The sequence below is a fragment of the Panthera leo genome, chromosome A2 (genome assembly GCF_018350215.1).
Source record: "Panthera leo isolate Ple1 chromosome A2, P.leo_Ple1_pat1.1, whole genome shotgun sequence".
Lineage (NCBI taxonomy): Eukaryota > Metazoa > Chordata > Mammalia > Carnivora > Felidae > Panthera > Panthera leo.
Genome location: NC_056680.1, coordinates 164,561,481 through 164,580,891, shown reverse-complemented (window position 1 = coordinate 164,580,891; position 19,411 = coordinate 164,561,481). Strand labels below are relative to the sequence as shown.

At 42.0% G+C, this 19,411-nt stretch overlaps 1 protein-coding gene across 4 annotated transcripts in view; it reads right to left on the bottom strand.

Moving 5' to 3' along the window:
• Window positions 1–19,411, bottom strand: part of DPP6 (dipeptidyl peptidase like 6) — an 859,550-nt gene that overhangs the window by 170,261 nt on the left and 669,878 nt on the right. For all 4 annotated transcript variants that reach the window (XM_042927196.1, XM_042927192.1, XM_042927193.1 and 1 more), the window contains exon 7: window positions 3,508–3,589. In XM_042927196.1, coding sequence (XP_042783130.1) covers window positions 3,508–3,589 — 82 coding nt within the window. The remainder of the gene's footprint in view (window positions 1–3,507; window positions 3,590–19,411) is intronic.

Here is a 19,411-nt window from a genome sequence, read left to right as displayed (position 1 = left end):
AACAGTCATATTGAAGGTTAGCAGAGACAGGACTTCACATGAACAGACACACACGTAAGGGGGAGGGCTTCACCAAAGATCAAAGAAGAGATACTCAGAGAAGCACTCCATGGAGGCCAAAGTTTATCTGCAGGGGATAAAGTACGGGGAAAACTTTAGAAATCACGTGTTTTCAATGTGAACGGCTATGTCCACTGACCACATAAAGATGGAGGGGAAGACACTTCCTCAACCCTTTACATATATTTTCTCCCTTAATCTCATTTAATCTAGCCAAATCCATTTTCCTATTTTCAGGCTCAGCAGGCTCCTCTAACAATGGGCCCATCAGGCAGTATTTATTACCTAAGATGTGAGCGGAAGGTCCGACAAAAGTTACCCTAGGAGGCAAGAGTCAGTAACTGGAGGCCGTGTGGAGACATGAGAGAACGCCGTTAGCCTGCTCCCAGGGTGGGGTGCCGTCTCCCTGGGACTTACGGGGTCCCCGAGCCAAAGGGGCTGCTGAAATCACTCCTCACCAGGAGGTGAGGATGCTCAGAAAGCCCTCAGGTGAACTTGAACTCCAGCTGTGTTCTCTGTTCCTGAAGGAGAATCACTCATTTTAGACTCTTTATAATTAGAGTAGATTTCCTTCGGGGAGTAATATTTGCTTTTTCAAGTAAAATGGCAATGAGGGGTTTGTTAGTGTCTTTGCAAAGCCTGCTCACGGGTTGCAGACTTTCTTTGCCGAGAAAGCGAGCCCCGGGAGTACCTGTCACCAGGGTGCTGGTCCCCGGGCCAGGCTTTCCTCATTTGAGGACAGCCGAGAGAGCGTACGATCCCCCCGAAACACGGGTCAGCAACCATAGCCTTCGGGCCAGAACATCTGTGTGTGTAAATAAAGTTTTATCAGAACAAAATACTGTCCATCTCTTTCTGTGTTGCCTATAACTGCTTTCTCTCTACAACAGCACAGTGGAGAGTTGAGACCCAGACGTTCCTGTGTGGGCTTGCAAAGCCTAAAACACCTGCTACCCGGCCTCTTAAGAGGAACAGCGTGCTGACCCCTGCATCCTGTACAGGATGCTCTCCGGGGTGAGTTACATTGCCTACCAACCACACTCGGTACAAGAACTGTATAATAAAAACCAGAAGTTCAAAAATGTTAATAACTCAAAAATTCCCTGAGCACATTAGTACTTTTGGGACTAAGCCCAAATACTAGCAATTATTACTTACCTGAACATTCATTTCCTTGGAGCAGAAAGGAAGGTGAACTTCCCTACTGTTAAGTAATGTCCTGAACATCCACACAGATCGTGGCTGCTTGTCTGCACCCAATCACTTTGTGTTTAAGCGACTGAGGGTCACAAGGATATATTATGTAATAAATCCATTCATGTATCCATTTAAAAACATTTTTTTAATGTTTATTTATTTTTGAGAGAGAGACAGAGTACGAGCAGGGGAGGGACAGAGAGAGAGAGGGAGACACAGAATCCGAAGCAGGCTCCAGGCTCCGAGCTGTCAGCACAGAGCTCAACGCGGGGCTCGAACTCACCAACTGTGAGATCATGACCTGAGCCGAAGTCGGACGCTCAACCGACTGAGCCACCCAGGCGCCTCCATGCATCCATTTTTGACCTCAACAAATATATCCTGAACACTAGGCGCTGGGCTAGGCACTCAGAATACAAGGTGATGGAGCTGGATGCCCAGATGAAGCTGGCGGAAGAGGACAGACCCTAAGTTCACACCAAGAAGTCCAAGTGATGGGAGCCTGCACGGAGACACGGGAGTCCAGAGACGGAGCCAGCGGTGGGGAGCGGAGTCAGGGACGCTTTCTCAGAGAACCTGGCGCCTACTTAGCTTTGCTGCCAGTTCTTTAAGAGGTTGAGCAGGATGACTGTGACCCTTCAGCCCACCCCCAACCCCTAGAAAGCAGGACACAAGCAGCTTCAGATACGGAAGGGGGCTGGCCTAATAGGTAAGTGGCCTAGAGAGGGAACATTCTGCAGCTCCACCTGCCTGCAAATTCCAGACAGAATCCTAAAGTGTGTGTGTTTGCTTGCACGCACGTGCTCACACCCGTCCTTCTTTAGGAACTGTGGGTTAAGTTTACCGTAAACCAGAAGCCCTTTCCAGAAGGCAGGACCAGGTTGTGCGACCTTGGTTCCAGGGTCTGGCCTCTCCTGGGTGCTGATGGGGAAGCGTGAGTCCCTAAGCTTAGTGATAATCACCGGGACACAAGGGAAGAGGCCGCGGGCCGGCCGGGAAGAGACGCTGACCAGTGTGTGAGTCACAATGTCCTTACCCTGACGCCTGTACGGAGGCTGGGCAGTGGCCCCTCAGGAAGGCTGCCCGCCCGTGAGCTCTTCCCCACGTGGGGGAATGAGGCCGGCGTGCAAGGCTGTGGGCAGCGGGCTGCCCGAGGACCGTGGAGACTTGGGAGAGCCTCTGTGGAGGCGACATGTCACTTGTACGGAGTGATGTGACGGATATGGGTGCACTTTGCTCCCAGACACGCCTTCCATCATGACATCAGAGGGACTTAAAGTCAGCTGTTGGAGACTCAGTCACGCGAGTCTCGGGCTTCCACAACCTTCTATGACGTCGCGGCTTCTCCTTGTGGAAGAGTTAGCGACTCTGAGGAAAGGTGAGTGTCGTCTCCTTGTAACTGAGTTGGCGGGGGGTGTTCACCCGCCTCCTGGCCCCCCCTTCCCCCCAAGTTACAAGCTGACTCCCACTGGCTAAACAGGCTTTCCGAATCCTGATCGCTGCGTGTCAGGCACTGGGGACCCTTTAGTCATAGCTAGGACAGTTCTGTGGCCTGTATCTTCCTATTTCCTTAAGTCATTTCAAGGAAATGGAATTAATATGCAACCAGTATAACCATACCATTGGGAAAAATAAGATTATTTCAATTCCTAAGACAACAGACAGACTGTCCAATACGATCTCACCTCAAGCTTTTTAAAATAATCATTTTCTGTGTTATTTTAGGAAAAGTGTTTTTAAAATGCCGCTGTATGTAATCAGCATCAAGACGCAGAAGGACATGATGTGAAGCCATGAGGCAGCGCTGGCCGCATGCTGACGCCGCTCGCAGGGAGGACGGCTCCACGATGGCCAGCAAATCCACCTTCTCCCAAAACCCTCCGAAGAACAGAGCCAGGCTTCCAAGAGCAAAACGAAAGAAACCCGCGACGGCTCCGTGACTCTGCTAATTCCCATTGGTCTTTTCGACAAGGTTTATCTCCTTGACCTCACGGTACCTCTGGAGTCTACACGCAGCTAGCTAAGTGGGGACCACTTCAAGTGTCTCAGATCGGGAAACCAGAGCACCTGCCGTTACATAATTCTCTAATCAAAAAAAGAAATGTCCATTTTACACAGGCGAATATTCTGGTGTACCTTTCCAAAGTTCAACTCATGCAAACACAGACCCTGAACGTAGTGAGCAGATCCCGCCTGCAGTGTGTAAACTTCATCAAATTCAAACCTGGTCACTGAGCTCGATTGGCTTACCAGCTGCTGGCCTTTGGGGCCCCACCCTGCATACTGAAGCTTCGCATTGCTCACTTCCGGTGGGTCCAGACTTTGAGGGTCCCTGAAAGAAAATAAATGAAGAAACAACCAATCAATCAATCAACATGGTGGGAGATAAGAATGGTCTAGGTTTATCCTCCTCCTCTCATTTCTTCCCTTCAGCCACTGTATGAATTTCAGAAGCTCGTGTTATTAAATAGTATGTCTCGGCCTTCCATTAGACTTCTTCAGAATGAAGCTGAGACTGGCCCGTCACTGCTTAACCCAAATAGTAAATATTTATCAAGAGACAACCTGCAGAGGTCTGTAGGTCAGTTATTAAAACGTCCACACCAGTCAACGTTACAAATGGAAATGCATGACTATGCAGTGGTAAGCCCTGTGGCTTCTGTCTCTATCTTGGGTTTTCCTGGCAGATGGCTTTTCTCCTAAGCATACTGCTAGGTCATTCTGACCTTCCAAAACCAGTGGCCTCAGGACAGATTTCACCCTTTGGTTTACACAGGGAGGGAAGGAGGGAGAGAGAGAAGGAAGGAAAGGGAGAGGGGAAGGTTGAGAGAAAGACTGTCTTCCTTTCAGACATCATTGAGGTTCTTTATTTACTGATATGCAAAATACCATGCTAACAAAATCCTGCTAAGGTGCTTAAATAAATGTCATAATGAACATGAAGAAAACCTAACACTTGTATAGGTCTGAAATATTTACTGATATGCAAAATACCATGCTAACAAAATCCTGCTAAGGTGCTTAAATAAATGTCATAATGAACATGAAGAAAACCTAACACTTGTATAGGTCTGAAATATTTTGTAGCTACTATTCTCTGCAACATGTGGAAAAGACTCATTTTCATATGTTTTTCAGATGACGTTATATCTGTGTTCTGCTGGATGGGCCTGACTCTGTCGGGTTTACGCCCTATCACTTGGCTATGATGTGCATCATGCAGAAGGCATAGCTGTGAAGGTGCTCATTCGTCCACTGAGAGGCTGTGGCTGAATGGTCTCTGAAAAAGGAGGAAGGTGAATTTTAGGAGAACAAAGGAGATGAGGCAGAAAGGGAAGGGAGGCAAAGTGAGTAGGTGCCGACTCTGGGCTTGAGTCAGCAGAAACTTCTAAAGTTGCTAATACTTAATAATACTACCAGGACAAAACAGAATTCACTTAAGAGTAAAAAGCACTGGAGAAGGCGAGATAGTCTTCAATACCCCCGCGTAGTTTTAGATGGGGTCCCTGGGTCTAACGAGACCAGGGAAGCTTGAAGATGGGGTGATTAGGTGCTAAGCAGTGGATGACAACTGATAACAGGACTCAGCCGGGAAGGCTGATGGCCAGGCATTTATTTAGAAGAATAAGGGAGGGGTCTTAACATTCCCAGTTGCAAAGGAATCTTAACAAACCCTACCGTGTGTATGTCTTTAATGTTTCAAACTATTTTCATAACATGGGTGATTTCCTCTTTGACCTTACATAGGGAAAGGCTTTCTAAGGAGGATTCAAAATCCAGAAGCAATAAAAGAGTGATAAATTTGACTACATAAACATTTTTAAGTGTTTTTTGCATCAAAAACATCATGAACAAAAGGCAACTGACAAACTGGGATAAATTATTCATAACATGTACCATGGACAAATAGCTAATATCCATAATGTATTTAAAAAACTCTAAAATATCGAGGTGACAAAAGACCAAAAAAGTAGAAACAGGAGAAAAAGACATGAGCGGACAAATCACAAAAAGGATATAAAAGGTCCTCAGATATATTAAAAAGCACCAAACGCATGCCAAATTATAGAAATAGAACCACTGAATTGCCGTTTTTCACCTATGAAACTGCTCCCTGACACCCTCCCAAAAAAGAAAGAAAAGTATGGCACACTGTATTGGTGAGGCTGTGAGGAAAAAGGTGTTCTCATACTTTGCACTGAAAAATAGTGCAATCCTTTTAGAGCAAAATTTGGCAATACCTAATAAAATACACACTTATCCTTTGAACTACATCACTTCCGGGAAGATATACCTCTAACAATACAAAAATAGACATGCAGAAGGTTATGTTCATTGCAGCTCTGTAATGACAAGACATTGGAAACAATACGTGGCTGAAGAAACTATGGTTCATCCATACAATGGTACTATGGTACAGCTGCAAGAAAGAACGAAGACCTCTATAAACTGACTGTTGTGATTTTCATCATGGAGTGTGCGAAGTCCAACAGACCATCTATAGTATGTGACCCACCCTATAAGAAAGGGATCTAAGAAAATATACATACGTACATCCTCATTTGTGAAAAAAAAAAAACAAACACAGGAAGCAGAAACCAGAAACCAGAGGTTGGTTATGTATAGGGGGTGGGTGGGAAGAAGGAGGGATTGGGCATGAGGTGTCTGCATGAGGAAGGAGAAGCGCTTCTCTGGGGTATATTTATTGGTATAACGTCCAGTCTTAGCCCATAGTGGGGTTTCACATACTTTTTGCACACTCCAAAAACAAAACTAACAATAAAAAACAATCAGGACGTGGGGGAACCCAAAAAAGAATAGCAACACCACAACAAAGTAAAACCCTACTTCAGATAAATGACAAAACTACATGGAAGGGTGGGGAAGGAAAGAACCAACATAAGCAATATCAGAAAACAGGATCTTGACTTGGATACCATAAAGCTAAAGACAAAAAGATCACTCTGAACTATGGGTTAGCAATTCTGAAACTACTTAATGTGTGTGCTGGAATTAAACTACTCTGCAAATATATACATACATTGGAGAGAATGAAAACTAGTTTTCTTACTGTTGGAAAAACAAGCTACAAGGAAAAGGGGAAGGCTAAAATGAACTGTGCAGTGTTGGCCTGGAATCAGAGGTATTCGTGTAAACTCGTGGTTTCTAATACATACATAGACGCAAAATGTAGATACATGTGTGTCCAGGGGTTAGTGTGCATGCATATATGTCCTTGCTTTGTTCGTGGAGAGGCTTAGAACTGATGACCCCCAGAAACAATGAGCACACTCAGTGCCCGTATCTTGGTCTCTAAACACCATCATCCAATAAAATAAATAAGGCTCCTCCTTGGAGAAGTAGTTGTACCCAGGCTGGAACAGGGAAATACAGGATGAGTCTGGAACATCTTATGGGGCCAGAAAATGAGGAAATGCTCAAGAAAGACAGAAAGAAAGGAAGCCTTGTTCAAAGAATGCAGAAGCCAACCTAAAGGAGTTTCTCATGGCCAAAGCTGGAAAAATATGAGTGACAAAATAATTAATAATAGTATCAGATTCATCCATGGAATAAAATCAATATCCATGAGTCCATACTAATATAAATAAGTAATCAAATACAGAAACCAGCTTTCTTGTAAGAGAATTCCAATTAATAACTGTGAAAAAGAAAGGAAAGAGTACCACCCTTAGACTTACATTAATGAATGCTGCAGACAAGATCTACTGATGGGTGCTTAGGTTAGTGAACGCAAGTTTGAAGAGAAACAGGATTTGCATAACCTCAAAGTATCTCCCCTCAAGATATTTATCAGTCATAAAGGAGAAGACAGCAACTTTGCAGTGGAGAAACTGGTAGACAGCAACCTAACTAAGAGATTGAGGTCAATGTCACTGGAAATAAGACACATCAACATCATCATGAACACTTTGGTACAATGTGCTGGGAAGGAGAAAAGCGTCATCTATATGTATTTTCACCAAAAATGCATAACCTCACTTCAATCGTGAGAAAACATAAGACAAGCCCAAATTGAGCCTCACTTTACAAAGCAGCTGACCAATAACCTTTGGAAGTGTCAAGATCATGAACAACAAGGAAAGACTGAGGAAATGTTACAGACTGGAGGGGATTAAAAAGAAATAATGTCTAAAGGAACGTGGGATCCCAAGACAGAAAGGAGACACTGGTAGAAAAATTGGTAAAATTCAAATAAGTTGGATTAATAATACTGTGCCAATGTTAATTTCCTGTCCTTGATAATTACACTGTGGTTATAAAATACACTAACAGTATTGCAGGAGTATAGGAGAAGTAGGGATAGGGATATAAGAGAATGATTTGTACTGTTTTCGCAAGTTTTCTTTGTTTAAAATTACTTTAAAATAGAAATCTAAACAAAATTCAAAAAATTGAATAGGTTATATCTCATTGATTATAACAAATATTATAGAAATGAATTAAAATTAGAGAATTTCCTTCCCACGATACTGCAATCTTGATATTGAATTGACGAAAAAGTCTTTAATACTAGCACGGCGTAAGCACTCAATTCATGCATCTGAGGTGACAAACAAATGAGTAGGGATAGATGGGTTATGGTGGTGGCTCTAAGTAAAAGATGTTTTTGCAAGGTTAAAGACAAACCTAACAAATTCATTTGGCCTGGGTTTATCTAGAATTTTCCAAGCATGGAGCACAGCATAGGAAAAAAGAAATGTTAAAATTCCAGAGTCTTAATACTGAAATTCTCTTTGTTGGGTAATGAGTTCCACTGTCTGGGATAATCGAGAACAGCAGGAGATTAGCATCTCTTTCACCTAACAAGTGTAAATTCCTATAAATGCTATCCGGAAGTGGTATCTCCAGGTAGACAGAGTGTCCTAGAAGATTTCAATACCACGACCACATGTGCATCCCTCTTTTGTCACCTTCGCCCCTTCTCCAGGGCTCACACATACCCTCTTCCCCTCATGGCCAACACATCAGACAAGCTTCTACAGCCTGAAGACAGCAGAGGCTAGCAGGAAAAGCCAAGTTCCAGCAGGAGCAGGAGGCTGGGTACAACTCTCAGACCAGCCTTAATGAGGAAGCGGGATAAGAGTGACCCGTTCCCCTAAAGAAGGGCCAGGAAAATCAAGAGAAACAATCACTATTTATAAACTGTAACACAGTCTAAGGACGGGGCTGTCTTTATTTTTCCCAGCTGGTGCATCTCTGTAAGTTAAATGCCCCCACGATGCCTTAGAGCTGCTTCAGTCTGTCTTTAGGAAAATACCATGGTGCAAGCACCTCAGTGCAGGAAGCTGGGATGTGGTGGGAAGAGCTCTAAAAGGCTGTAAATTTAATTCTGAATTCTGCCGCTAACTAGCGGTAGGGTGTGGGGTAATAGGGAAACTTAACCCAAGTTTGTTTCCTCATGTATAAAATGAGAATAAAAATGCTTGCTTTCCAGGGTTGGACTTAATGTTCTACTGAATATGAAAATAGGTAGTGCAGAGCTGACTGAGTAGATATTCAATAAATGCCAGTTTTTTTAATTGGTAAATGGTAAATAATTAAGTTGATCATGCCATCACTATTCATATACAACTTTAACTAAAGGTCCAATAATATACCAGATAGGAGGACAAATTTACTCTATAGAACTCAGCAATAAAACAAACACCTTGATTCTTGTATTATATGGGGGTGGGTTTAGGAACCCCAACCCTCAACCCTGTTTCTATGAAATCAACCTATATTTTGCATTGGAATGTGATGGTGTAAGCTTTGCTTGATTTCAGGGTGGTCTCCTCAACTCCCCCTCGCAAAGGGGGGTCCTTTCTTCAGTGACTCCCTTGATGGTCGCCCATCCTCTGCTCAAACCACCCATGGAATGGCTTTCCTTGCACCATTCTTTCTCTACCCCAGCCTAGCAAATGCCCAGCTTGGGTTTATGCTCAATCCACCCCCTTATACAAACACCTAGGCCACTGGGAACTAGCAGAGAAAGCATGAAGCCGGTGTAATGCATGTCAGCCGGGTACTAACCCTTCCCGCCATGTCTACTCGGTCTTGGTTAGTCACCTTCTTCTCAACCATGATTCCAATCTTTCCTGCTTCCATAACCTCCAGTCCCCGGAAATATGGCTTTATTTGCAAACAGGCTCTTTGCAGATGTCACTGAGTTAAAATAAGGTCATTCTCAATTAGGGTGGGCCCAATCCAACCCCAATCTCCTGTATAAAAGGAGGAGAAGGCACACTGGGAAAAGCCCACGTGACAGGAGAGGCACAGGCTGGACAGACGGCTCCCACCAGAAGCTGGAAGGGTCTTCACTACAGGTTTTGAGGGAACATGGCCCTGGGGACACTCTATTTTGGACTTCTGGCCTCTAGAACCATGAGGAAATGAATTTCTATCGTTTTACGTCACTTGGTTTGTGGTAGTTTGCTACCACAAGCCCACGAAATTAATATACCCTTCACTTTTTAAACTGAGGCCCAAAGTGGAGAAGCCATTAATTAGTTCAATGACACCAAGCTGATTAGTTTCTGTCTAAAGATGAATGTCCTGGTTTGGTCAAAGGAGAAAAAAATATCTCCAACTGACTTAAGGAACAAAGTAGAAAGACATGCAGAGAGCAGAGCAAAAACAGCCCCCGAGGAAGTTTCATCTGCTAAACGCTTGCCGTGTCCACTCAATGGTGGTTCTTTGCGAAGCACATTCTCCCGTCAAAGCAGTACGGATGCCTCCTTCCCACACTGAGGACCGCTGGCAGGGCTCTCTGCATGAAAGCTCATTGCCATCAAATCATTTCCCCTCGTGGACTGGATTATTCTGCAATTCTTAGGGGGGGGGCGTGTGTGTGATGGGGGGACACACGAAAGTATGTTTTTATTTATTTTGTGGTTGGTTGGTGCCCTCCTGCAACTTTTCTGTCTTTTTGAAACTTTATTCATTTATTTTAAAGAACCCATGGAAGGCTCTGTGATAAATCACCTCCAGGAGATGGATTGGTAAAAAAAAAATGATTAAGTTAGAATAAAATTATCTGGACTTGCCGTATCTCAAAATGATCGTGCAGTCCATTCTGATTTTTCTTATTTGAGCAATAAACAACACAGGGCATCAATCATGTTGAATTTGGAAGAGCAGTTACTGCAGCAAAGGTTATGTATTTATCTTTCTAAGATAGTTTAAGGGACTGAAAAGCCTCCCAACAAAAACAGCATTTGGAAAAGTCAAACTAAAAATTGCTTTTCTGGCTCCTAACACTTATTTCATGGCTAAAGACACCAAAAACTAGCATAGCAATGTCAAATGATATGTGTTTTCTGAGGATTCCTAGGTGCGTGGCATGGTGGGTTATATAAAAATATAAGATACACCCCCGGTCAAGAACAGTGTCTGCCCCATTGTGAATGCTCATAAATATTACCTGAATAATGAATAAATGGAGGGGTGCATGGATAAATCAATGGGACCCAGTCTAATCGCCACTTGCTGACTGGTCAGGTTTCGTGATACTTTAAACTCATGCAGAACTTAAAGATTCGTGTTATCAGTTTCTACCCATATCTTAAATTACACGGTTAAATTCTTGGGGGCAGGAATCATCAGAGGCATAAATCCTTCCCGAGTGGCCAACATTCCAGAACACATCCTACCATTCATTTTAAGCGTCTTCGTGTCTCTGGCATATCAGAAGGTGTTTCCTCGGGAGGGATCTGATACAGGAGTCTTGCTGCGGGGTTACTCCAGTCACTGAAAGATGATGGGGTGGCTCACTCTGAAATGTTTGGATGTATCCCCCGTCCGATTCATGGGGACACGCTAACACCGTGATCACAAATACGATACCAAATAAAGTCACATGAAAAGTTTCTTAGGTAAAAGGGAGCTTGGGACTTATTTGTTGTTGCATATTAAGTGTCTAACAGGTGCTCAGAAACTTCCATTAAAGAAGGAAATGAGAGTGTGTCTCGTGTCCATGAAATACAGCCAGACCAACACTAAACCATCCTACACACCTAGAAAACTGCCTGGAGGATTAACACAACAATCTGCACAACCTGAACCACAGAATTCGGCAGGTAACGTGCGCGGAGAGGTGAACTTGGGGAGAGAGAAGGTGCAGGAAGGGAGGTGCTTTTGTGGGCGGAGAGAGGACGGAGACTGGGGGGAGGGGCAGAATACGGGAAAAGCACCGCTCCCCAAAAGCAGCTGGAGAGAAAGTGGAAAATTGGAAACGGCCGCAGGGACTAAACTAAAAAGGGAGAAAGGAGAAAGGAGAGGGTTTAAATTCCATGAAGACTGTAAACAAGGGGAGCGCAGAGTCTGCAACTCCGCAGCTCGATACCTGGCGGCGCTCAAGGGAAGGGCGAATCCCCAGGAACAGAGTGGGGTCCGGGAGGTTCTTGGGCCACACGGGGAAAAGCGGTTCCACTGCTGGAAGGACATTTGGTAGAGGCTGTGAGGCCACCTGGTCCCAGCAGACCCCGGAAGGCGGCCACATTCGCCGGTGCTGGAACAAGGTTGTTAAGGGTGAAGCCTGGTGCCAAATGTGTGTTGTGATTTTCCATAATCCCTGAAACGCTGCTGCTACACCGTCTCGCGAACTTTTTCTGGGGCGGGCTGGCACCTGACCGCAGTCTCGGGGCACCGGCAGCAGCAGGGTCCAGTGGTTGTTCCTGGGTGCAGCCGACATTTGGCCGTTGCTCATTCGGTCATTGGTGAGACCCTCCCGCAGAGGGGCGGAGCGGGTCAAAGCCGAGGTCCTTCGGAAATAAGGGGCCTGGGAAAACAGCCGCATCTGAGACAGAACTCGGGAGCGAGGTACTGCCTGGGGCCTGGTCACGGAGAGCGAAGGAGAGGGGAGTGGACGGGAGCTGAAGACAGAGGACGGGTGCGCGATTGCTGATCCGGGAGAATAGACTGGGTGGCCGGGTGACGCCATTTTTCACCACTGCCGCGCATGCGCACCGAGGAGCACGGAAACAATCCACCCCGGGAGGCTGGCAGCGCCATCTAGGGGAGAGCGGAGCTGTAACACCGAGCCCCGCCCAACTGGGCCAACTTCGCTCTTCAAGAACACAAACCTCACCGCCGGCTTAATTTATGGACTATAAAGAGCTACATGGACTGACTTCCATGGGAAAAGGAAGCAATTTCAGTCCTACTTCAATCTGTTAGCAGGTTCATCTATTCAATTTTATTTCTTTGTTTCTTTTTCTCTTCTACACTTTTCTTTTTCTTGAATACAGAAACAGAAAAAACTCACTTTTATTTTCAATTTTTACTAAAAATATTTTTCTTTAATTTTTATTACTATATTTTTTACTTTTGTGTAAATTTTTTCAAATTCTATTTTACTTCCATCATTTTATTTTAGTCTACTTCAGTGTATTCACCTTTTCAAATTTTCAAACGATTTCCTTTTTTTTCTTTTTCTTTTTTCTTTTTTGTTTCTTTTCTTTTTCTTGAATGCAGAAAGAGAAAAACATCATTTTTACTTTCAATTTCTATTAAAAATATTTTTCTTTAATTTTTTACTATATTTTTTGCTTTTATGTAAATTTTTTCAAATTCTATTTTACTTCCATCATTTTATTTTAGTCTACTACAGTGTATTCACTTTTTCAAATTTTCATACGATTTCCTTTTTTTTCTTTCTTTAAATCTTTTTTCTCTTTCGTTTCTTTTCTTTTTCTGGAATACAGAAAAGGAAAAGATTCATATTTATTTTTAATTTTTATTAATTTTCTTTAATTTTTTAATCTACTTTATTCTTTACTTTTGTGTATACTTTTTCAAATTCTATTTTACTCCCATCATCTCATTTTAGTCTACTTCAATGTATTTATTTTTCAAATCCTCAAACGATTTCCTTTTTAAAAAAAAAATTTTAACTTGTTATTTTTCTCTCCCCCCCTTTATTTTCTCTAATCTGTCAAACTACTTTCAATACCCAGACAAAACACACATAGAATCTGGCATCATTTATTTGATTTGTGTGTGTGTGTTTTTAATTTTAATACATTTTTAATTTTAATATTTTTTTAATTTTAATTTTTCTACCTCATTAATTCCTTTTCCCCCTTCAAAATGACAAAATGAAGGAATTCACCCCAAAAGAAAGAGCATGAAGAAACGACAGCCAGGGATTTAACCAACACAGATACGCGCAAGATGTCAGAGCCAGAATTTAGAATCACGATAATAAGAATACTAGCTGGAGCCGAAAATAGATTAGAATTCCTTTCTGCAGAGATAAAAGAAGTAAAAAATAGCCAGAATGACATTAAAAGTGCTCTAACTAAGCTGCAATCATGGATGGATGCAGCGGCAGCAAGGATGGATGAGGCAGAACAGAGAATCAGCGATACAGAGGACAAACTTATAGAGAATAATGAAGCAGAAAAAAAGAGGGAGATTAAGGCAAAAGAGCATGACTTAAGAATTAGAGAAATCAGAAACTCATTAAAAAGGAACAACATCAGAGTCATAGGGGTCCCAGAAGAGGAAGAGAGAGAAATAGGGGCAGAAGTATTATATGAGTAAATCATAGCGGAAAACTTTCCTAACCTGGGGAAAGACACAGACATCAAAATCCAGGAAGCACAGAGGACCCCCCATTAGACTCAACAGAAACCGACCATCAACAAGGCATATCATAGTCAAATTCACAAAATACTCAGGCAAGGAGAGAATCATGAAAGCAGCAAGGGAAAAAAACTCCCTAACCTACAAGGGGAGACAGATCAGGTTTGCAGCAGACCTATCCACGGAAACCTGGCAGGCCAGAAAGGAGTGTCAGGATATATCCGGTGTGCTGAATCAGAAAAATATGCAGCCAAGAATTCTTTATCCAGCAAGGCTGTCACTCAAAATAGAAGGAGAGATCAAAAGTTTCCCAGAAAAATAAAAATTAAAGGAGTTTGTGACCACTAAACCAGCCCTGCAAGAAATTTTAGGGGGTACTCTCTGAGCGGAGAAAAGATGGAAAAAAATATATATATAAATACATACATACATATATACATACATACCAAAAGCAACAAAGATTAGAAAGGACCAGAGAACACCACCAACTCTACAAGCATCATAATGGCAATAAATTCATATCTTTCAGTACTCACTCTAAACGTCAATGGACTCAATGCTCCAATCAAAAGACATAGCATAACAGAATGGATAAGAAAACAAGATCCATCTACATGCTGTTCACAAGGGACCCACTTTAGACCTAAAGACACCTTCAGATTGAAAATAAGGGGATGGAGAACCATCTATCATGCTAATGGTCAAAAAAAGAAAGCCAGAGTAGCCATACTTATATCAGACAAACTAGACTTTAAAATAAAGACTGTATCAAGAGATCCAGAAAGGCATTATATCACAATCAAGGGGTCTATCCACCAAGAAGACCTAACAATTGTAAACATTTATGCGCCAAATGTGAGAGCACCCAAACATATAAATCAATTAATCATAAACATAAACTCATTGATAGTAATACCATAATAGTAGGAAACTTCAACACCCCACTCACAACAATGGACAGATCACCCAAACAAAAAATCAACAAGGAAACAATGGCTTTGAAAGACACACCGGACCAGATGGACTTAACAGATATATTCAGAACATTTCATACTAAAGCAGCAGAATATACATTCTTCTCCAGTGCACATGGAACATTCTCCAGAATAGACCATATACTGGGACACAAATCAGCCCTCAGTAAGTACAAAAAGATAGAGATCATACTGTGCATATTTTCAGACCACAACAATATAAAACTCAAAATCAACCACAAGAAAAAATTTGGAAAGGTAACAAATACTTAGAGACTGAAGAACATCCCACTAAAGAATGAATGGGCTAACCAAGAAGTTAAAGAGGAAATTAAAAAGTACATGGAAGCCAATGAAAATGATAACACCACAACCCAAAACCTCTGGGACGCAGCAAAGGCGGTCATAAGAGGAAAGTATATAGCAATCCAGGCCTTCCTAAAGAAGGAAGAAAGATATCAGATACACAACCTAACCTTACACCTTAAGGACCTGGAAGAAGAACAGCAAATAAAACCCCAAACCAGCAGAAGACAGGAAATAATAAAGATTAGAGCAGAAATTAATGATATCAAAACCAAAAAAACAGTAGAACAGATCAATGAAACCAGAAGCTGGTTCTTTGAAAGAATTAACAAAATTGATAAACCACTAGCCAGTTTGATCAAAAAGAAAAAGGAAAGGACCCAAATAAATAAAATCAAGAATGAAAGAGGAAAGATCACAACCAACACAGCAGAAATAAAAACAATAATAAGAGACTATTATGAGCAATTATACGCCAATAAAATGGGAAATCTGGAAGAAATGGACAAATTCCTAAAAACATACACACTACCAAAACTGAAACAGGAAGAAATAGAAAATTTGAACAGACCCATAACCAGTAAGGAAATATAGTTAGTAATCAAAAATCTGCCAAAAAACAAGAGTCCAGGGCCAGATGGCTTTCCAGGGGAATTCTACCAAACATTTAAAGAAGAGTTAACACCTATTCTCTTGAAGGTGTTCCAAAAAATAGAAATGGAAGGAAAACTTTCAAACTCTTTCTATGAAGCCAGCATTACCTTGATTCCAAAACCAGACAGAGACCCCACTAAAAAGGAGAACTATAGACCAATTTCCCTGATGAACATGGATGCAAAAATCCTCAACAAGATATTAGCCAACTGGCTCCCACAATACATTAAAAAAATTATTCACCACGACCAAGTGGGATTTATACCTGGGATGCAAGGCTGGTTCAATATCTGCAAAACAATGAACATGATTCATCACATCAATAAAAGAAAGGACAAGAACCATATGATCCACTCAATAGATGCAGAGAAAGCATTTGACAAAATACAGCATCCTTTCTTGATAAAAACCCTCACGAAAGTAGGGATAGAAGGAGCATACCTTGAAATCATAAAAGCCATATATGAACGACCCAACGTCAATATCATCCTCAATGGGGAAAAACTGAGAGCTTTTCCCCTAAGGTCAGGAACGAGACAGGGATGTCCACACTCACCACTGTTATTCAACATAGTATTGGAAATCTTAGCCTCTGCAATCAGACAACACAAAGAAATAAAAGGCATCCAAATAGGCCATGAGGAGGTCAAACTTTAACTCTTAGCAGATGACATGATACTCTATATGGAAAACCCGAAAGATTCCACCAAAAAACCGTGAGAATTGATTCATGAATTCAGCAAAGTTGCAGGATATAAAATCAACACACAGAAATCGGTTGCATTCCTATACACCAACAATGAAGCAACAGAAAGAGAAATCAAGGAATTGATCCCATTTACCTTTGCACAAAAAACCATAAAATACCTAGGAATAAATCTAACCAAAGAGGGGGAAAATCTATACACTGAAAACTATAGAAAGCTTATGAAAGAAATTGAAGAAGACACAAAAAAAATGGAGAAAGATTCCATGCTCCTGGATAGGAAGAACAAACATTGTCAAAATGTCGATACTATCCAAAGCAATCTACATATTCAATGCAATCCCTATCAAAATAACACCAGCATTCTTCACAGAGCTAGAACAAATAATCCTAAAATTTGTATGGAACCAGAAAGGACCCCAAATAGCCAAAGCAATCTTGAAAAAGAAAACCAAAGCAGGAGGCATCATGATCCCAGACTTCAAGCTATACTACAAAGCTGTAATCATCAAGACAGTATGGTACTGGCACAAGAACAGACACTCAGATCAATGGAACAGAACAGAGAACCCAGAAATGGACCCACAAACGTATGGCCGACTAATCTTTGACAAAGCAAGAAAGAACATCCAATGGAATAAAGACAGTCTCTTCAGCAAGTGGTGCTGGGAAAACCGGACAGCAACATGCAGAAAAATGAACCTGGACCACTTTCTTACACCATACACAAAAGTAAACTCAAAATGGATGAAAGACCTCAATGTAAGACAGGAAGCCATCAAAATCCTCAAGGAGAAAGCAGGCAAAAACCTCTTTCATCTTGCCCGCAGCAACTTCTTACTCAACACGTTCTTCGGAGGCAAGGGAAACAAAAGCAAAAATGAACTACTGGGACCTCATCAAAATAAAAAGCTTCTACACAGCGAAGGAAACAATCAGCAAAACTAAAAGGCAACTGACAGAATGGGAGAAGATATTTGCAAATGACATATCAGATAAAGGGTTAGTATCCAAAATCCAAAAAGAACTTATCAAACTCAACACCCAAAAAACAAGTAATCCAGTGAGGAAATGGGTGAAAGACATGAATAGACACTTCTCCAAGAAGACATCCAGATGGCCAACCGACACATGAAAACATGTTCAACATCACTCATCATCAGGGAAATACAAATCAAAACCATAATGAGATACCGCCTTACACCTGTCAGAATGGCTAACATTAACAACTGAAGCAACAACAGATGTTGGTGAGGATACAGAGAAAGAGCATCTCTTTTGCATTGTTGGTGGCAATGCAAGCTGGTGCACCCACTCTGGAAAATACTATGGAGGTTCCTTAAAAAAAACTAAAAATAGAACTACCCTAAGACCCAGCAATTGCACTACTAGGCATTACCCAAGGGACACAGGTGTGTTGTTTTGAAGGGATACATGCACCCCCATGTTTATAGCAGCACTATCAACAATAGCTAAAGTATGGAAAGAGCCCAAACGTCCATCAATGGATGAATGGATAAAGAAGAAGAGGTGGAGATATATATATATATATATATATATATATATATATATATATATATGTATATGTATACACACACACACACACACACACACACACATAATGGAGTATTACTCAGCGATCAAAAGGAATGAAATGTTGCCACTTGCAACTATGTGGATGGAACTGGAGGGTATTATGCTAAGTGAAATTAGTCAGAGAAAGACAAAAAATCATATGACTTCACTCATATGAGGACTTTAAGAGACAAAACAGATGAACATAAGGGAAGGGAAACAAAAATAATATAAAAACAGGGAGGGGGACAAAACAGAAGAGACTCATAAATATGGAGAACAAACTGAGGGCTATGGGAGCGGTTGTGGGAGGGGCGATGGGATAAATGGGTAAGGGGCACTAAGGAATCTACTCTTGAAATCATTGTTGCACTCTATGCTAATTTGGACGTAAATTTAAAAAATTAAAAAATTAAAAAAAAGAAATGAGAGAGGAGTGGGGAGGGACTGGAGCTTCAGCTGAATGACAAAGCATATTGTGTGGGCGATGAAATGTTCAAAAATTGAATGAAGGGGTGGTTGTCCCAATTCTGAGAACACACTAAAAACCTACTGACTTGTACAATTTAAATGGATGAATTGCACGGTGTGTGAATTACATCTCCATAAAGCCAGGGAAGGGAAGAGAAGGAGAGGAAGAAGAAGAGGTAGGAGAGGGAAACAGGGAAAAAGAAGGAGAAGAGGGAGGGAAAGGAAAAGAAAGACTTTGGCCATGGCTGCAGGCTGCCAGGGCGTTAAGCCTCATTTGTAGACTTCAGGTTCAAGGTTATTTCCGTTCTGCCACACCACCTCTTAATGACCAGTGCCAAGCCTTCACGCTCTTGGTGCTTCCTCGGGATGTGCTCCCCGACTTGGAATTCCTGCCCTGCCTATCTGCACAGGGCGAACAGTCCCATGGGAGACAGTAGCAGGTGGCAAGCCTGGGCAGGGCTTGGGAGGGGCCCCCATGCCACCCTAGTGGCCAGAACTGGAGAAAAGTCTGCTGAATTATAAAGTCTTGAAATAAGATGGTGTTCATAAACAATATTAACAATATTTCTTTGGATTTCTGACCTTCAGCAACGAGCCAAACAATAGGAAGACTGACAGACTGCCCAATTTCAATAGCATAAAAAAAGCAGAGCGAGAAGAAGAGATAACGTTTCATCATAAACTTGTGAATCTGCAGGTTCCAAACATTCTGGCTGCCGTGAGCAAGCGTCATGGGGAACATTGGGGAAAGTCACATTTTCAGTTTCCTCTTCCTATACCTAAAACGTCTGCTTCTACTGTGACTTAAAGGGATTCATAAACAATATACATTTTTCTATTCAATCACGTCTTCCAAGAGGAGCCGGGAAGAGCTATTAAG